The sequence below is a fragment of the Lissotriton vulgaris genome, chromosome 7 (genome assembly GCF_964263255.1).
Source record: "Lissotriton vulgaris chromosome 7, aLisVul1.2, whole genome shotgun sequence".
Lineage (NCBI taxonomy): Eukaryota > Metazoa > Chordata > Amphibia > Caudata > Salamandridae > Lissotriton > Lissotriton vulgaris.
The window spans coordinates 859,740,741-859,757,067 of NC_141695.1; the positions used below are offsets into that span (position 1 = coordinate 859,740,741).

The following is a 16,327-nucleotide window of genomic DNA, read 5'->3' on the forward strand; positions in this document are numbered from 1 at the left end:
ATAGTCGACTCCAGGCACAAGCAATGGGTCGAGTAAACTCCAAGCTAGGGTTCTTACTCAAAACGTGCTATTTTAAGCAATTTCATTAACACTAGATGGAACCAGGGTTTAAGTTGAGCCGATGGTTACAGAGTGGCTCACCGGTACTCATTATTGGGGACTGGCACTTATTTTTAGGCATTAGACATTGACACAGTGCAAGAGCGACAAAAAACAAAAGTGGGAGAGAAAGATAGATAAAAACAAAAACAGGAAATGAGAAAGAGCAAGATGCTGAAATTGTGAGAAGGAAAGAAAGCTGGGACGAAGAGGAACTTAAGAGTTCTGGTGGTGGCTTGAAGAGGCAGGAGGTGGTATTGGCAACTCGACCTCCCTCGGGGTTCTGAACAACAGATGGGACCGGTACTCTTTCTTTTACACTTGGAGCTCTGGATGGAACCGCTCCTGAAAGTCTGTGTGCGCACCAGGCGTTGTGACACTGCAACACATGTTTCATCTGCTATGATGTGATGATCCAGTGAGTGTGACCGAAGCCATGGTGTGTGAAAGGAAAATGTGTACATTTGCTGATGTGAATGTGCACAAGTGTGTATATACAATATGTGGCACTGGGTTACGTGTGTGCACCTGTGTAGTCTGTAACTTTGTGTGTGCATGCAATTACATGTAGTTCCATGTTTGGGCATGATTAATGGGCTCCAGGGTGCAGCTTGCCTGTGCTTTATATCACGCATCACTAGACGCCTAACTCCGCATCCCTTCTTCACCTCACACAGGAGCACTGAGCAAGAGGAGTCCCTGACCCTGCCAGCACTGATGAACATGCTGGAGCAGGCCAAGCAGAAGCTGGCAGACTTTCCAGAGTCAGTGGCGGTGAGTGATCATCTGTGCAGAGATTTGTGAGCGAGTGGAGCTTTGTGCAAAGGTACTGGGATCTGTGGGATGCCCAATGCAAAGGTCTCTGAGATCTGTGAGCGAGTGGCATCGTATGTAAAGGTATCTGGGATTTGTGAGCGAGGGGTGCCCCATGCAAAGATCTGTGAGTGTGTGACCCCCTGTGCAGTATGCCAGAGGAAGATCTACGTGGTGTGTGAGTGGCAATTGCAGTGGTCGGCTTGACAAAAGTGATCACAAGAAGGATGTCCAGCATTTTGCTGTTGGGCATGTACAAAGAAAATAATGACTTCTCCGCGCTCCCAGTCTTTAGATTTCAGCCGCACTCTTTAACTGACTTGCGCATGTGTGTCTGAAACTTCGTACTTCCTATAATCTGACAGATAACACTCAACAGAATAAAACAGAGACAAGTGGATACATATGATAAGATTCTTCATTTTCCTACCTGGTATGAGGAGGGGTTTTAAGGTGAAAAAGCACATTTTCATTTGAATGACTTTCTAACCGCCAAGAATGTAATAGTTAAAAAAAATATATATGGTGCAGGAATGCAAGTGTTAAAAATATTTTTTTTTAAATATATAAAGTGTAAAATTAAGCAGATGTATCTAAATTTGTTCCCACAATTAAAAAAAAGTTTCTGATGAGGAATCCAGATTGCTTTTTTACTCCCTTAGAAATATCTTTACTCTCAGCTTCCTAAAGGTTGGGATAAAATACTTCTTATTTGGAGCCCCATTTGAGTGTGGCGAATGGTTTACAGTAGAGACCCAGAAACCATTTTTTCAGAGCAGGGGGCTTACCAGTGCCCGCACAATCTCCAGATAAATGATGGATACAAAACACAGAGCAAAATTCTTGCAAACATACCTTTTGCGTATGCTTTACAAATCTTACTGCAACCTTTCTTAGCCTTAGCAAGTGGCTGTGAAATTTCTGGCGGAGAATTGACATGGTCTTACTTCCACCTAACTAGCTCTGGCTCCACAAGCTGCATTAATTTCAGGGCCACTGAAATTAAGTGGTTTTGCGGCTGTGGCATTTACCACATTATTGTAGATTTGCTGCATTTGCAACATAATCCATCATGTGATCATTAATCTGCAGATCTTAACAAAAATTGTTTCCGGCTCAAATGGATCAAAAGTTACTGAAAACGTCACAACCTATCCTGCACAGTGGTAGGTCCATCTTTCAGTTGCTCATTGCTGTATTTGGTTGTCCAACCTTTTATGTAAACCTTTGTGAGTCTATTCTAATATTACGATATCACCTGCATATAGAAGGGAGGTCATTTCCTCACGGCCTACCTTTAGAGTGCCTCGCCTGTGTGAGGAAAGAACTCCTGGTAGATCAGATATGTATAGGGAGATCTGATAGAGACGTCTAGCCGCAGATTCCTCAACTTAGAATATCCCCAGGCGTCAGACTGGATCGGGAAAATTTTCCGCAGGAGTACCACTGTGTGCCAGGGGCGGCGCCGCACGACTCCCCCCTGACATCGTCCACGGACATGACGTCAGCGGATCCATATATGCCCCTCCCAGCGCGCTGACGTCAGTTTTCTCAGGATCCCGGAAAACCAGCAGTTTCTTGCCCTGGCACAGGTGTTTCTACACTTCTGCCTTGATCTTACTGTGATCTTTCATGGGGCGTATTTCTTCAGAATACTTGCTTCTTGTGGTCCAGGGCACTTACATTGATCCTCACTGTTTCCACTGTCGTGCCTGGTTCTCTCCCACCTGGCTTGCAGGGGACCGCGATTCCTCCCGGGCGAGGGGAGGATGTTGCTTATTACCTTATCTAGTTTCTTTCTTTCTCTTCTGGATCTGCTCTGTCTTGCACAGAGTTTGCATGTGGGTTCCTTCCTTCATGGCGTGTCTGTGGTCACTGACCTGGTCGGCTTGTGCCACCACCGCTATGTGGTGCCCGGCTGCCTGGTGTCCCTTTTGGGCCATTGCCCTCTTCATGTTGTGCGCATCTGAGCTGCTCATGTTGCCCTGCAGGAGGTCTTTCCTTTCTTCGTTGGGTTCCAACCTCCACACAATGTGCATAGGTGCCTTCCGGTATGCTTAGATATTTTATAGTGTTGCACCTACTTTGACGCTAGGCTGTGTGCCCTTGGCCTTTCGCCGGTTGTAACGGACCGCCAATGTCTTGGCTTGTCTTCCTTTAACTACCGTCCTTCTAGCCATTGTTTGATCACCTGCCAGTGTTGTGACATGTGTCTAGTTGCTGAAGCTTGTACAGTGCTTCTCTTGCTATTCTACATACTGGGCTCTTATGCGTTATCTGTCATACCAGTTGCCATTCCTCTGGGTTTTGCTTCCAGCGATGCATTGCATCTGGTGGATCTTTCAAACCCTAGGTCCAGTTCCACTTCTGGCGGTGTCATGAGATTCCTTTTAACTCCAGCATATCTAGTATGTGTTTTCTTGTCTTTGGCTTCCGTTGCACCATGTATCTACCAGGTGCAGGTTCAACAGTGTTTTTTCCACTGTTTTGCCTGGTTGCCGGTAATCATCTTTTGCTTTCTGTCCACACCTTTGATCCTCCGGATCTCTCAAGCCCTAGGCTTGGTTCATCTTCCCCTTCGAAGTTGTGAACTCTAGCTTCAGTACGCGCATTTTGGCTCTGGGCTTTCCCTCTCTCAACCCGATATACACAAAAGAGGTTTTCGTGTTGTTCTTGTCAGCTTGTGGTACATTGGCCTTTCATTGTTCTCCGCTCTCTTCAGAGCTTTATGGTCTAGAAGTTAGCTGCGCTGACATTACTGTCCCCACTGTGCTTCATCACATGCTTGACGGCACTGTTTTGGTCACATTATTGACGGCTAAGTTCTCTCTGGAACTTAGTGGTGTTTAGTCACAGACCCGCCTCCTCTACGGGTATGGCTTTGGTATCTATTCTAATTTAAGGAATCTGCGGCTAGACATCTCTATCAGATGAACGAGTTACTTACCTTCAGTAACGATGTATCAGGTAGAGACATAGTCTAGCCTCAGATTCCTTAACGCCTGCCCGTCCTCCCCGTTCTGCTAGGACCTTTTCAGGAGGGGCTTTCTATACTCGCCCCCTCTAGGTGGCTTGACATTTCTTTTAATTCCGACACAGAATGCTTCATCTATTTTCATTACTACTCCGCCCATTCTCTGGATTGGGCAGTATGCTCATATGTCATGTGTACTTTCCAGTCATCGGCCTGGATTGTGTGGTGTGAAATCTTTCATGTTTTTCCCCCATTCTGCTCTCCCCTTCCCCCTTCGCCTTGGGGTCTTTTACCACCCTGGTGACCCATTGGTTCAAATCTATTGGCTCTGCCACATTCTATGGGTCTCTTATTGGGGTTACTACGTCTGTCTCTGGTGACTTCTTGTGGTGAGTTATCCATAACCCTGTGTTCCGGACTTGTCCTACATGGTTATACATTAAGGTAATTTGTACGGTTGTTTTTCAGAGTGGTGCTCTGCTCTTCCTTTTTCTACTTTTCAACATCCAGTGCCTGGCACTGTCCTTTATGGTGCTGTTTTTCACCTTTCAATTTCTTTTTCATCCTTTCTGCACACTGTTTCCATATTCTCACAGTTTTTGGTGGTGGCTCCGTGTTGTGATGCGGAAAAGTTTCTCCAAAGAAAACTGATGTCAGCGCGCCGGGAGGGGCATATATGGCTCGGCGACCCCCGGGCGCAGAGGTGCTGGTGCGCAAAGTTTTCCTTATCCAGTCTGACGCCTGTGGATATTCTAAGTTAAGGAATCTGCGGCCAGACTATGTCTCTACCAGATACATTGTTACCGAAGGTAGGTAGGTAACTCGTTCATTAGCAAGGAGGCTAGAAGGCAACTTTGCAGTAGCCCATTTTTTGTTAGAATCTTTGTTGAGAGGACTTAGTTTCCTCCCTAAAGAACCTGACACCAGATGGCTGAGTGAAGGGCCACTATTAAGTGGCATAGAGTTAAGGGATTCCTAGGGTGGGAAAGTTCTTCAAAGGGTGGGGTCTGTTGACCCTGTAAAAAGCGGTGGAGAAGTCAGTAGGCTCTTGTCTTTACTTACTTTTCTGTGATAGCCTGGATTATTATAATATTATCCAGTGTGGCACAGTTTAACCTAAAACCTGCTTGTTTGTTACGGAGAACGCCGGTGTCCACTTTCTACCCTTCCATATGTTTTAATCGGTGGTCGAAGTGGGGGGAAAGAAGAACAACTGTGCGCAGAGAATAAGAGCGCGGGAATAACCCAAGGATTGGATCAGTGTGCGGAGTCAGAGGTGTGGCCAGAATGTGAAAATCACCCCATTTTTAGAATTTGTTTGGAATTTTACTGACCAGTTACAGCTTATGTTATTTAATATACACATGATTATTTAAGGTTTAAAATGAGTTGACATTAAAATACATGCCCAAAGTGAGATATGTTTCCAGTCACAGAATGTCCCAAATAAGCTAACTGTGGAAGCACAAGCCATTTGTTTCCGAGCATTGGAGTTTCTGTTATCAGCACGTCTCCTCCCTTTTTCCGCAAGAATAGTTAAAACATGAATGGTAAAATATTCTAGTTTGCAAATGTTTTCTACATAATTATGATGTTGCCATATTTGCCACATAATACAACACCTGCTGTATAATCTGGCAATTTTATCTAATAAATTGTTTGTAGCTCAAACGGATCAAAAGTTACTAAAAAATGTGACTTGTGTTGCTACGAAGTGGATGGCCCTTTGCAAAGGTTGACTGATCACCTTTCTCACTGCTGCACTTGTATGTTACACTAGTACTAATACGGCAACATCTTTCCAGAGTCTGTTCGCATGTGTAAAATGTAAAAATAAAGGATCAGAAAATATACTGCATTGCACTGCAGCATAATTTTGTCCTCCTTTGCTGCATATTTCCAGTGGCCCCAATGTAGGCAGCACATGTTAAAAAAGTGAATGTGCATGAAGCAGAGAGACTGTGAAGTCTATGAACTTAGTTTGATGTGCGTGCAAGTCCTGCATCGCTGACCCCTGATGAGTTGCAGCTACTACTGCTGAAACCAGGCCAATGGAGGACCCAATGTGTGAGCGGACTGGCCTCAAGGGCTGGGCCAGCTTTAGCGGCACCCTGTGCAACAATGTTTGTTGGTGCCCCCCAATGACCACCTCCACCACGTATTCCTTCACTACCACCCTTTAACATTGCTTCTCAAGTCTCCATAACCACACTCTCTCAGATGCATTTAATTTGATTTACAGCGCCAATCATACCAGTGTAGAGTGTCAGAGCACATAACATCACACACATTGCCCAAAGACAATCAATTATACGTGTGTAAATCACTGTATAGGAAATGTTACATAAGACCAAAGACTACAAGGTGTTGGAGTCACATGCCAACCATACTAGTAGGAAGTATAGTTTAATAGTGATTGGTCTGGAGAAACACAAACTCAGAATTTAAAACGTAATACCATGTTAGGGGTTCAAACATAAAGCTCTAATATATACCTTGCAGATTGTATGCAGCTCTTATATGGCAGTTAATCGTTCACTGTTCTATGTTGGGATTTTAACTTAATAAACTGCAAGTAACACAAGGAACTCTCTGGCAAAAGCAGTAACACACTAACCTATTCACATTATGTGCTCTTTGCAGCAGGCACATCAACCCTCTGTGCTATCTTTCCATGAGTCAAAATGTCCACTAGAGAAAACTCTGATCTCTCTCTCTAGGAAGAACATTAATCACCTGAGTTATCAAGACATTTTTATTGTTGCCGAAAATTGCTGGAGGCCAGAAAGGAGACCGCAGGCCGTTTTAAAACCATAATATACTTTCAATCACAACACTCCCCCCAAAGTCAGTGCCCGTTGCGGTCACACCAAGCCGGCCCTTCCCTAGGGTCATGTGACCTCAGTGGTAGAGTCACTGTCACTCTAGGGTGTGCTGCTTCATAGGCCTGCCCGCAAGACTGGAGGCGAACTTCACGCATGGATTGTGGTGGACAGGCTTTCAAGGTTAACCCACACTTGCCACCGCTAGGGTCCACTTGCTAATGCTAAGACGCCAGGGCTTCTAAAGTCTTGTGGGGCCTTCCAAGGTCTAACACAGGAATGTGCTCCCTCAGGAAAGTGGTCTTGGGGACTGGTCATAAAGGCTGAACCTGGTTCCTCCGTTCCAAATTAACCCCTTCCCTGCGCATGACGGAACCACGCCGTCATGAACCACCGGCAGTGTGTGCTCATGACGGCGTGGTTCCGTCATGCTGCGGCTGCTCTGTCCACGCAGCACTGATTCTCCGTCTGTGCGGGTTAATTAGTGAGTGGGCGGGGTCGTGATGGAACTACGGCGTCATGAGCACAGCTCGCCCGTGGCTCATGACGGCGTGGTTCCGTCACAAGCATGGCGGCGCAGGGTTCTCCCCCCTCCTCCCCAGCGCCGCGGCGGAATTAGCGCTGTGGCCAAGGGGTTAAGCAGTTCTGACCGTAGTCCCAGATTCTCTCCCCCAAGGAACACCATATTGCCCCACTGAGAGAAATATACACTGCCTTTAACTATAATCAAATTGTGACCCTCTATAAACACCTGGATGCAACTCAATTCAACAGCAGTATGCTGCCTAATAAAATAGTAACATCCTGGAAAAAGCAAACACTCATAGGGAATGCAAGAGAAAGTAAAACATGGGAAATGTAAGCAGGAACAACATGGTTACCTTAACGCTTTTACACTCACTATTCAGAAATCAGTTAGTGCTTTTGCCTGAAAAGTTAAGGACAGGACTAAAGGGCCCATAAGGGACCCGTGTCAATGTCCATTGCTTATATCCATACAAAACGTAAGCAGTGTGGTTTAAAAAGACCACATCCGTGAATAAAGAGCCGCTGTACACATTTTTTTTCCAATCCACCCATCAATCGGGCTTTGCCGTACCTCCAGGATTGGTGCACTTCCCCACCCGGGGAAAACAATGCTGTTCAAAGAAAGACAAGAAAGCAAAAGCAGCGCTTCACTGGCAAGCGCTGTAAAGTGGCGCTAATGTGTTTGGGGGTGACTAAAACTACTCTGGCCACTTTACGACCACTCTGTCTTGCTTTATTTAGTTATTTATTTATTTTTCATATTTTTAACCTTTTATTCCTGAGGCTGCGCTTTAGAAAAGAAAAATGTCAGAAAAAAACACATTTCCATCAAAAGTGTTTTTCATTTTTGTATCCATTTCACAGAGGAACACATTATGGAAAGGATGAAAGAGGGTAAGAACCGTTTTTTGCAGTCGCGGTTTTCAGTAAGTGAATAGGAGAGAGACAGAAAGAGGGAGGGGGCAGCTGCTAGCGGCAGAGCAGAAGCGGACACTGAAGAAGAATATTTTATTTGATCAATCACTTGAACATTGCAACAAGTAATACAATTTAAGATAATAAAAACTTTTCATAAAACAACAATTTAAAAATACTAGTTAAAAAGCATTTGATCCCAAGACCTTTTAGCAGCAAACTTAATTATGAACAAATTAAATAAGTCATAATTCATCAGTCAATGTGTTCTTATACGGGCATAGTCACATTCAAAGAAACAGTTACAATACATCAGCGTCAATTTAGGGGGAAACAACTTTTACAATGCACTACCATTACAACGAAACTTTTACAACGCAACATCCATTACAACGCATGTCATTACAACGCAACATCCATTACAACGCATGACACTACAACGCATACCACTACAACGCATGTCATTTACAATGCAGTCATTACAACGCATACCATTACAACGCATAGTACCCTTACACTATCCAACACTTACCCTACTGTTGCACCCCCCTGGAGTTAGAATAGTAATTTTTACCCCTACACTATCCAACACTTACCCTACTGTTGCACCCCCTGGAGTTAGAATAGTAATTTTTACCCCTACACTATCCAACACTTACCCTACTGTTTCACCCCCTGGAGTTAGAATAGTAATTTTTACCGCTACACTATCCAACACTTACCCTACTGTTGCACCCCCTGGAGTTAGAGTAGTAAATTTTACACCTACACTATCCAATACTTACCATACATGCTATGTAATGGTATGCGTTGTAATGGTATGCGTTGTAAAGTTAGTATGCGTTGTAATGGCATTGCGTTGTAATCGAATGCGTTGTAATGGATGTTGCGTTGTAAAAGTTTCGTTGTAATGGCATGCGTTGTAAAAGTATGCCTTGTAATGACATACATCAATAGAGGGGAAACAACCTTTACAATGACATACATCCCAATATAGGCTTATATAAACAATATCGAGATCATAATCTATCCCCAGAGCAGATTTGATAATCTTGGATCTCCTCCACCAAGCAAATAACAAATAAGTGGAAAAAGCAAAAGCCAACCACCTCCTGGTGTCAGATGAAAATATTCTAAATGCCTCGGCTGGCCTACTGCAAGACAGTAACCTACAAACTGGTACAATCCATTGTCTCCTATGGTCATCTTATGCATGGCAATGAAAAAGAAAATATATGTTGGACTCCGGTGCAGAAAGGCACGCAGGGCATAGTGAAGTCAAACCAGTGTTTCTCCATTTTGATCTCCAACTATTAAGGGGCAAAGTCCCACATCTAAATTGGAGAAACAATACTCTAGCTTAGGGCGGCTCAATATCATCCAAACATACCTCAAAATCGTAACAAGCCTTCACATTTAAAAAGCTAGATGTCAAGGAGCCATGTACATTGCACTCAAGACTAGATCAATCTTGGAATTCCCAGTACCTTTGTTTTAATGTAGGAACCATTCTTCTTTTAATCGAGCCATAATCCTCCCATAGGGAAGCCAGATTTAATCTGAATAACCAATCCCTGATCAGATTTAGCCATTTTATACGCCCTGATTGTTTGTGAAGACCAATCCGCTCTATCAAGGCTTCCTTTAAGGGAACTTGTGTATTACTATCCCAGTTCTTGATCCAAAAAATCAGGGCTCCAAGGATTGCATAGTGGCCAATCGTTCTGGGCCCCAGGTCCAATCTCAATGGTAACAAGGGAGTATTCTTTGGCAGATTCAGAATGGCTCTAATGAATTTATTCTCAACAAGATTTAATTCCTGTAGATTTTCGAAACTCCACAGCTCCGCTCCATATAGTGCTGCTCCCAGGTCCTTGGGCCCTGTGCAACTCAAGTAGCTGAGAAATGGGTCTAAACAGTGATGTTCTGGATCTCTTGGCGGACACTGGCCTTGTCTTCTCTGGGCAAGAAGGAAAAGACAGCCAGAGTCCTTTTCCTTCTCTCCGTCCCTGAACTGCTATGAACGTCAAGCCAATCTATAGGCCTCGGCTATTTCTGCCGTCCTGGTACGCAGGTTTAAAACTAAAAAGGTAGAGGAACGGAATCTATTGAAATAAAGAATTAGGGGCAAGCTGTGACCTGCCGATCCTGCCCACTTCAACGACTGGTTCTAATAGACTTTTATCAAAGATTTTCCCACTACAACTAGGAGCGCTATTTGACTATGACTGCTGGGGGAAGCTCTGTTACCCTTTTTCTAAAGAGGGACGATAATAGTGCTTATCCGGGAAGGAGCAACTCTACATTCCTCACATAATAATATTTACAAATCTGAGGAAGGAAAGAGGACCAAAGCAGAGCCTTTGTTTTTTTTAAACAAAAATTGGTATCTCATCTAAACCCATTGCGCTAGAGCATTGTGATTTCAAGTAGAAAGTTTTTATCGAAGCATGTTGGTTCATATTCACAGAAGAAGTTGGCATTACAAGCCTCCACCACGGAGCCTGCACCTGGGATCTTCTTGATGGTTGCATACAACTTTACGTATTGTGCTCAGATTGAGCTGAGGATAGATGAGGATGTTGCTACTTTTCTGGTTACACATGCCTCAGCAACCAAGGACCAAAACTTCCTGATGGTGTTAGAAATCACGGACTCTCCAGGGGCAATCCATTTTAAATCGGCTTGTCTTTGCTTAGAGGCAGGTCTGAATCTATTTCTTTTTTTCTTTAGGTTCTTGAATTGTTTTACCTCTTGCTTGAGAATGAACCAAAAATTTACATCTATTCATCCTATTTATGACCCTAGGTCTATCTCTAATTTCTTTGTATTCCGGGCGGCAGTGTGATTGCAGGTTAGTTTGCGTAACTAAATTAGCCCTGGATGAGGCTGTTTTATTCCTTGCAAATGCTTCCATCTTGTGAGTACACTTCTCTAGAGGGCTATAGGGAAAACACTTTAGATCTTCTTTGGTTTACTAAGTGAAGTATTTAAGGCAGCCACTCTACCATCATCCTAGTGTGTACGCCCATTACATATGTTCAGAGAGACATGCTTCCTGGCGAGTATTCCTCAACAGGAATATCTCATTTAAAGCATAATAAGTTATTATCCCTCAATGAGTTACTGATGACCATAAAATTAGATGGTAGCCCAAATAGACTGTAAGAAACAATTACATAATCAAAAATAACATGACATGCAATGTATTGGTTTTTGTAGTTGGCAGGAATGTCGTTTCAATTTCCCAATTAGAAATGAAACTGTCCTTGTTCCCCAAATCTTTCAAAAGCATTTGCCCTCTTCTATCCAATTGACATGTGTCTGGAAAGGATGGACTCTGGTTGTTCAGGGATTGAATTTTTTCAGTGTCTTCCTAATCTTCCACTGCGAGTTGGATACCTTGGCATTCAGGTTCCCAACTATGAGTAACAATGCCCCTTCAACCAAAGAAATGATTTGTGATATCAAAAAAAATATTTTGCTATACAATTATTCCTGAGGCCAGGTGGAATCTAAACATTCATCAATAGAATTGTATGTTCAGCTGATGACTGGGGCAGATGTCCCTTGAATCTTATACCAAATTAGAGCCATGCATGAAACTAGAGTAATGCCATGCATGCTCAGTGTTCAGTAGTGTCGAAATTCCCCCACTCGAGTGGCTCCTACACAAGGATGAAATGGGCAAATTAATTGTAATATATATTAATCTAAATAAACGCCAGAATACCGCCATTTCTTCTACATACAAATATCAGCCATCAGGCTGGAAAGAAGTGCCAATTTGTGTTCTATCATTTTATTTCAGACCATGTTCGAGGAGATAACATTTAGGCCTGTGTTAGGGTTTTGTGGGATAGCAGCTGATTGTAATTTAATGATTTAGCCAGTCATTGCCAGTTTCAGGACTCTTCCGATAGAGATGCAGAGAGCAAATCATCCATGGGAGAGAGGGTTACCGGTCTCTGTGAAGGGGTCAGGGTGACTACTGTGTTCTTCGCTTTCATGAAAGAAACAGCTTCCTTGGTGGCTATGTTTGAGTTTGCGGCAGTATAACCACCTGTTCTTAAAGCGATTATGTTACACAAGGGATGCAGAAGGGGTTTGGCATTTATATCTCTTCATAGAAAATAATCAACAATTTCCATAACGAGATTGCCTATGAAAAATATAAACTGACTGAATGTCACTAATATTTACCAATGCCAACATGTCGATTTAAAAAAAGACACAAATGCCTAGACCACATCGAAGGGAAATAATTTTGCCATTCAGGAATAAAATGGAAACATCAGGATTTCTTAAATTGCAGAACTAAGCATGTGACCTATGTGATACAGTGTCCGTGCATGTTGATTTACATTGGCAAAACAAGGCAACGCATCAAGAAGAAAGTTATGACCGCACCCATGGTTGAGCACTTGGTCGAGAAAGGCCACGATGAACATGACTTCAAATGGTCTATCCTGTTCACGGCCAAGCAAACCAATCTCTGTCTTGATGTAGAAAGAGTCCTTTTACAAAAGGAAGCTTACCTCATTCTAAACTTCAATAGTACTCAGACAGGGTTGAATAACCTATCTGAAGTTGCAAGACTATGAAATTTCATCTTCACTTGGACCGAATGGGCAGTTAGTGACCACTGACCCTCATCTCATTTTAATCTTTGGGTTTGAGCCCTCCTCCTTAATGAAAAACGGTGACCTTGGGGCTGCGCGGTTTAAGGCACTAGCCACTACGCACAGGAAGCCCTTCAATTCACATACTGCGTTTTAGTGGTAGGCCCACACGGTAGGCGCAAACTCAACATGTCCTTGGGCATAATGAATAACTACATGACTAGCTTGCGACATTTCTCTAGCCACACATACCTTTAATCCATATCCCACACTGCAATCAGGGATTTTAATTGAAAAGATAGATTTCACTATAAGTACCACAATCCTCGGGTCTGAGCATGACATAAAGCACACCCACAAAACGAGCGGCCATCTTTGTTGAGATCGACCGGGACGTGTGTTACATCCAGAGTGATTCGAGAAATAGGTAAGCGCTTTGTCAGATTTGTGGTAAAACCAGCTTGACTAAGCGCGCTATCCAAAGGGGTTACAATGTTCCCCTTTTGTCTTTTACAGTACTCTAACGTGTGTGGCAGAAAACCGCCGTATAAATCACTTTAGATGATCAGGTAAGGGCCTCATTGCTCCAATGGAGCACCCCAATAAGCTAGAATTGTTTGAAAGGCAGGACAGCAGCATTGAAACGTTTTTAAATGTTTTGCAGCTCTGTATTTTCACGACATGGAGTTTTTGAAAGTGTACATGTGTTGAGTAAACTCCACATACAACGCGAAGAATCAGAAAGGAATCTGCTAACAACGAATGCAAAGGTAGGTCACATAATGGCTTTCACACTAGGCTAGAGCGGCTCTAGGTTTGAATAATTTACACTTCGCATTTTGTTAACAGCCCCCTGCACCTTTCACTGCCAAAACGTTGGGGAATTAAAGAAAGAAAAATTTCCGAGCATAACAAGAGGTTCTTCCACAGTCCACCTCCTAAATCTGGTATGTAGTCTTAAGTCAGAGACATTGCATTGGTCATTTGTGCAACTGTAATGGCGATAAACAATGAGATTTTTAAACACAAAACTTTATTGTTTTGTTGTTCACATCATACAGACAAAAGAAAAAAGGCCCTGAGGAGATTCCAGGAACTGGTTTCCTGTAATCGAAACGCGTCGGCATACTTGGAGGCACAGGCACACTTGGAGGCACATTTGAAGGAATAATTTACTCACAAGAACTATTTGTTAGGTGAGGAGCTACGTCACCAACCAAGATGGCCGCATAGTCCCCCGGCTCCGCCGACCTCCGTCTTTCGGTCTGTTATCCTGTTGACTATCCTGATTTCCCGCACCGGATCCGTGTGTGTGATCTGACCTGCTTTCCGGTGGTGCAGTCCCGGAGTTTCTCTGCAGCCGTGGAGCGGAGATACGTCGATGGTTGTGTGAGGCCTAACCCAGCGGGGACGCCGGGGTCTCGAGTGCAAGCTCTGCCGGGTCCGAGTTGAACAACAACGGACTGCCGACTGTGGTAGGGTCCGCTCTCCGGAACATTCTGACTTTTTGATTGGTATGCTACTGCCAACTGCCTGGTGTTTCAATAGTAGGTGAGGAGACGAGTGATGCACGGTATTGTGTCGCGGGGGTCCCTGACCGGGGGTTCGGCAATCGCTCGTCGATCCCCCCGGGTCGGTGCCTCGCTGCGTATGATTGATTGCTAAACGTCAGTCCCTCATGGCTTACTCCTGCTCCGTCTAATTTTGCCCCGGAGAAGGCGCCACTCCGTGGGGACTACCATGCTGGAGGAAGAAATGCAGCTAGCGGAGCAGGCTAGACCTGGCCCGTCATTTCGAACGGTGCTGGAGGCACTCACTGCACTCAGAGGAACCATTGCAGTCCGGACTTGCAGTTTGTTGTCTGCGACTGATGGCCTCGCAGATCTGCGAGCGGACCCTGACTTGATACCCACGCCCCAGCAATCAGCCTGCATTTTAATATCTTTCTCGGAGACTTGTCTTGACCCGGCGCTGGAAGCGGTGTTTGCTCCTCCTATACCAGATCTACCTGACTGTACTGTGCCCGATCGCCCTATGGAGCCGTTGAAACCCCCGATTGTGTATCCCCTGGAACACTTGCAAGATATCCCCATTCTGGAATTGTCTACTTTTTATCCTTTGCTGTTTTGGACCTTGTTGACTCCCCTCCCCTGTCGGTCTCTCAAGATGGCGGATGGACTACAACTTGGCTTCGGAGACGGGGAGGGGCGTCATTGTCACCAATCATCCATATTGAGAATTGCCGCACCTTTTTCAGCTTCGTGGACATGGCTTTCTTTAACTAATGACTTTGGTGCATTTGATAGACGGGGCCAGGGTTGAGATTGTTATTTGGGTCTCTCACTGTCGCATAGGTTTAACAGGACTGTGTCTTTTTTGATCTAACGGAGCCCGGGGCGGGGTTAGTTAGACGGGGGAAGGAGACCGGGAGTCCGTAGTAACATGCCCTCCTCCGATTTCCCTCACAAGTAGGGTCTTTCGCCTTTTCTTTCTCTCTCCCTTCTATATTTGGGGTTCTATTATTGGGCGACAGGCACGCTGCTAGGGGGGTGGCCGTAGTCATCAGCAGGGGTGCAGGGTGGGGGAGTGTGGGGATGGGTGTTCGTTTTTTGTTTTTGTTCTATGGCCTCTTCTCTTCCTTCTCTTTTCTTGTCCTTTTTTCCTTTCTTTTTCGGGTTAGTGTAGTGGGTTCGGCTTTCTTGCATCCTGGTCTCTATACCTGCACCTTGCTTATTCAGGGTTTTGGGGCTCTGGGGCGGTCAGTACTGATGGAGTCGGCGTACAAAATGTGCTAGTATATCCTGATGACTCATGTCCCAACTTCGTTGACTCAGTGGATAGCGAGTTTCGTTATAATACGTTGTTTCTCTGCTCGCCCTCCTCTATGATCCGAGACACTGTGCGATACCCGACTCTTCTACTTATTATTTAAAAATGAAAACCTCCTATCCTGTGTTTACATCGATTTATCTTTGCAACCGATACGCTTTTGACTTGAGATCCTATGATTAGCGGCCAGCCCTGGGGGTTGTAGGCCCTTGTCTGTATTTGATTGCAAATGTTCAATAAAGGTTTTCAAAAAAAAAAAAGAACTATTTGTTAGCTTTAACACCATGAAAGAGTATCAATAATTTGACTCTATCCCTTACGCTCTCCTTCCTTCCTGCCTTTCTTTTCCTTCTTTTGATTTTGTGTCTCATTTATTGAGATTAAGTACACATCAATTTAATGTGTTTTTTGTTGTGATGTTTTTTTGAGTTTGTGTAGATACGTTGTGACATGTTTTGTTTATAAATTGGGTTGCATAGTATTGTAAATATATGTACAGTTTGTCCTATCTTTGCTAATGAATATATATGTAAAAAAACTTTGAAAGTAAAAAAAGAAGTCAAAGGTATAAAATATAAGTACATGGTCAGAATTCAATAAAGAGTATTCTTGGCCTTCATTAATTGTTCTTGTTTTTTTTAAAAAAGAGTGGTCTAGGCATTTGTGTGTTTTTTGCATTTGTATATGGTCCAGCCTTGTACACGTCTAAAAAGGACCTAACTCCT

General features: G+C 43.9%; 1 protein-coding gene across 3 annotated transcripts in view; it reads left to right on the plus strand.

Annotated features, from left to right (window-relative positions):
* GEMIN5 (gem nuclear organelle associated protein 5) overlaps positions 1–16,327 on the plus strand; it is a 500,185-nt gene that overhangs the window by 426,728 nt on the left and 57,130 nt on the right. For all 3 annotated transcript variants that reach the window (XM_086931243.1, XM_086931244.1, XM_086931245.1), the window contains one exon: positions 777–873. In XM_086931243.1, the coding sequence (XP_086787369.1) occupies positions 777–873 (97 nt within the window). The remainder of the gene's footprint in view (positions 1–776; positions 874–16,327) is intronic.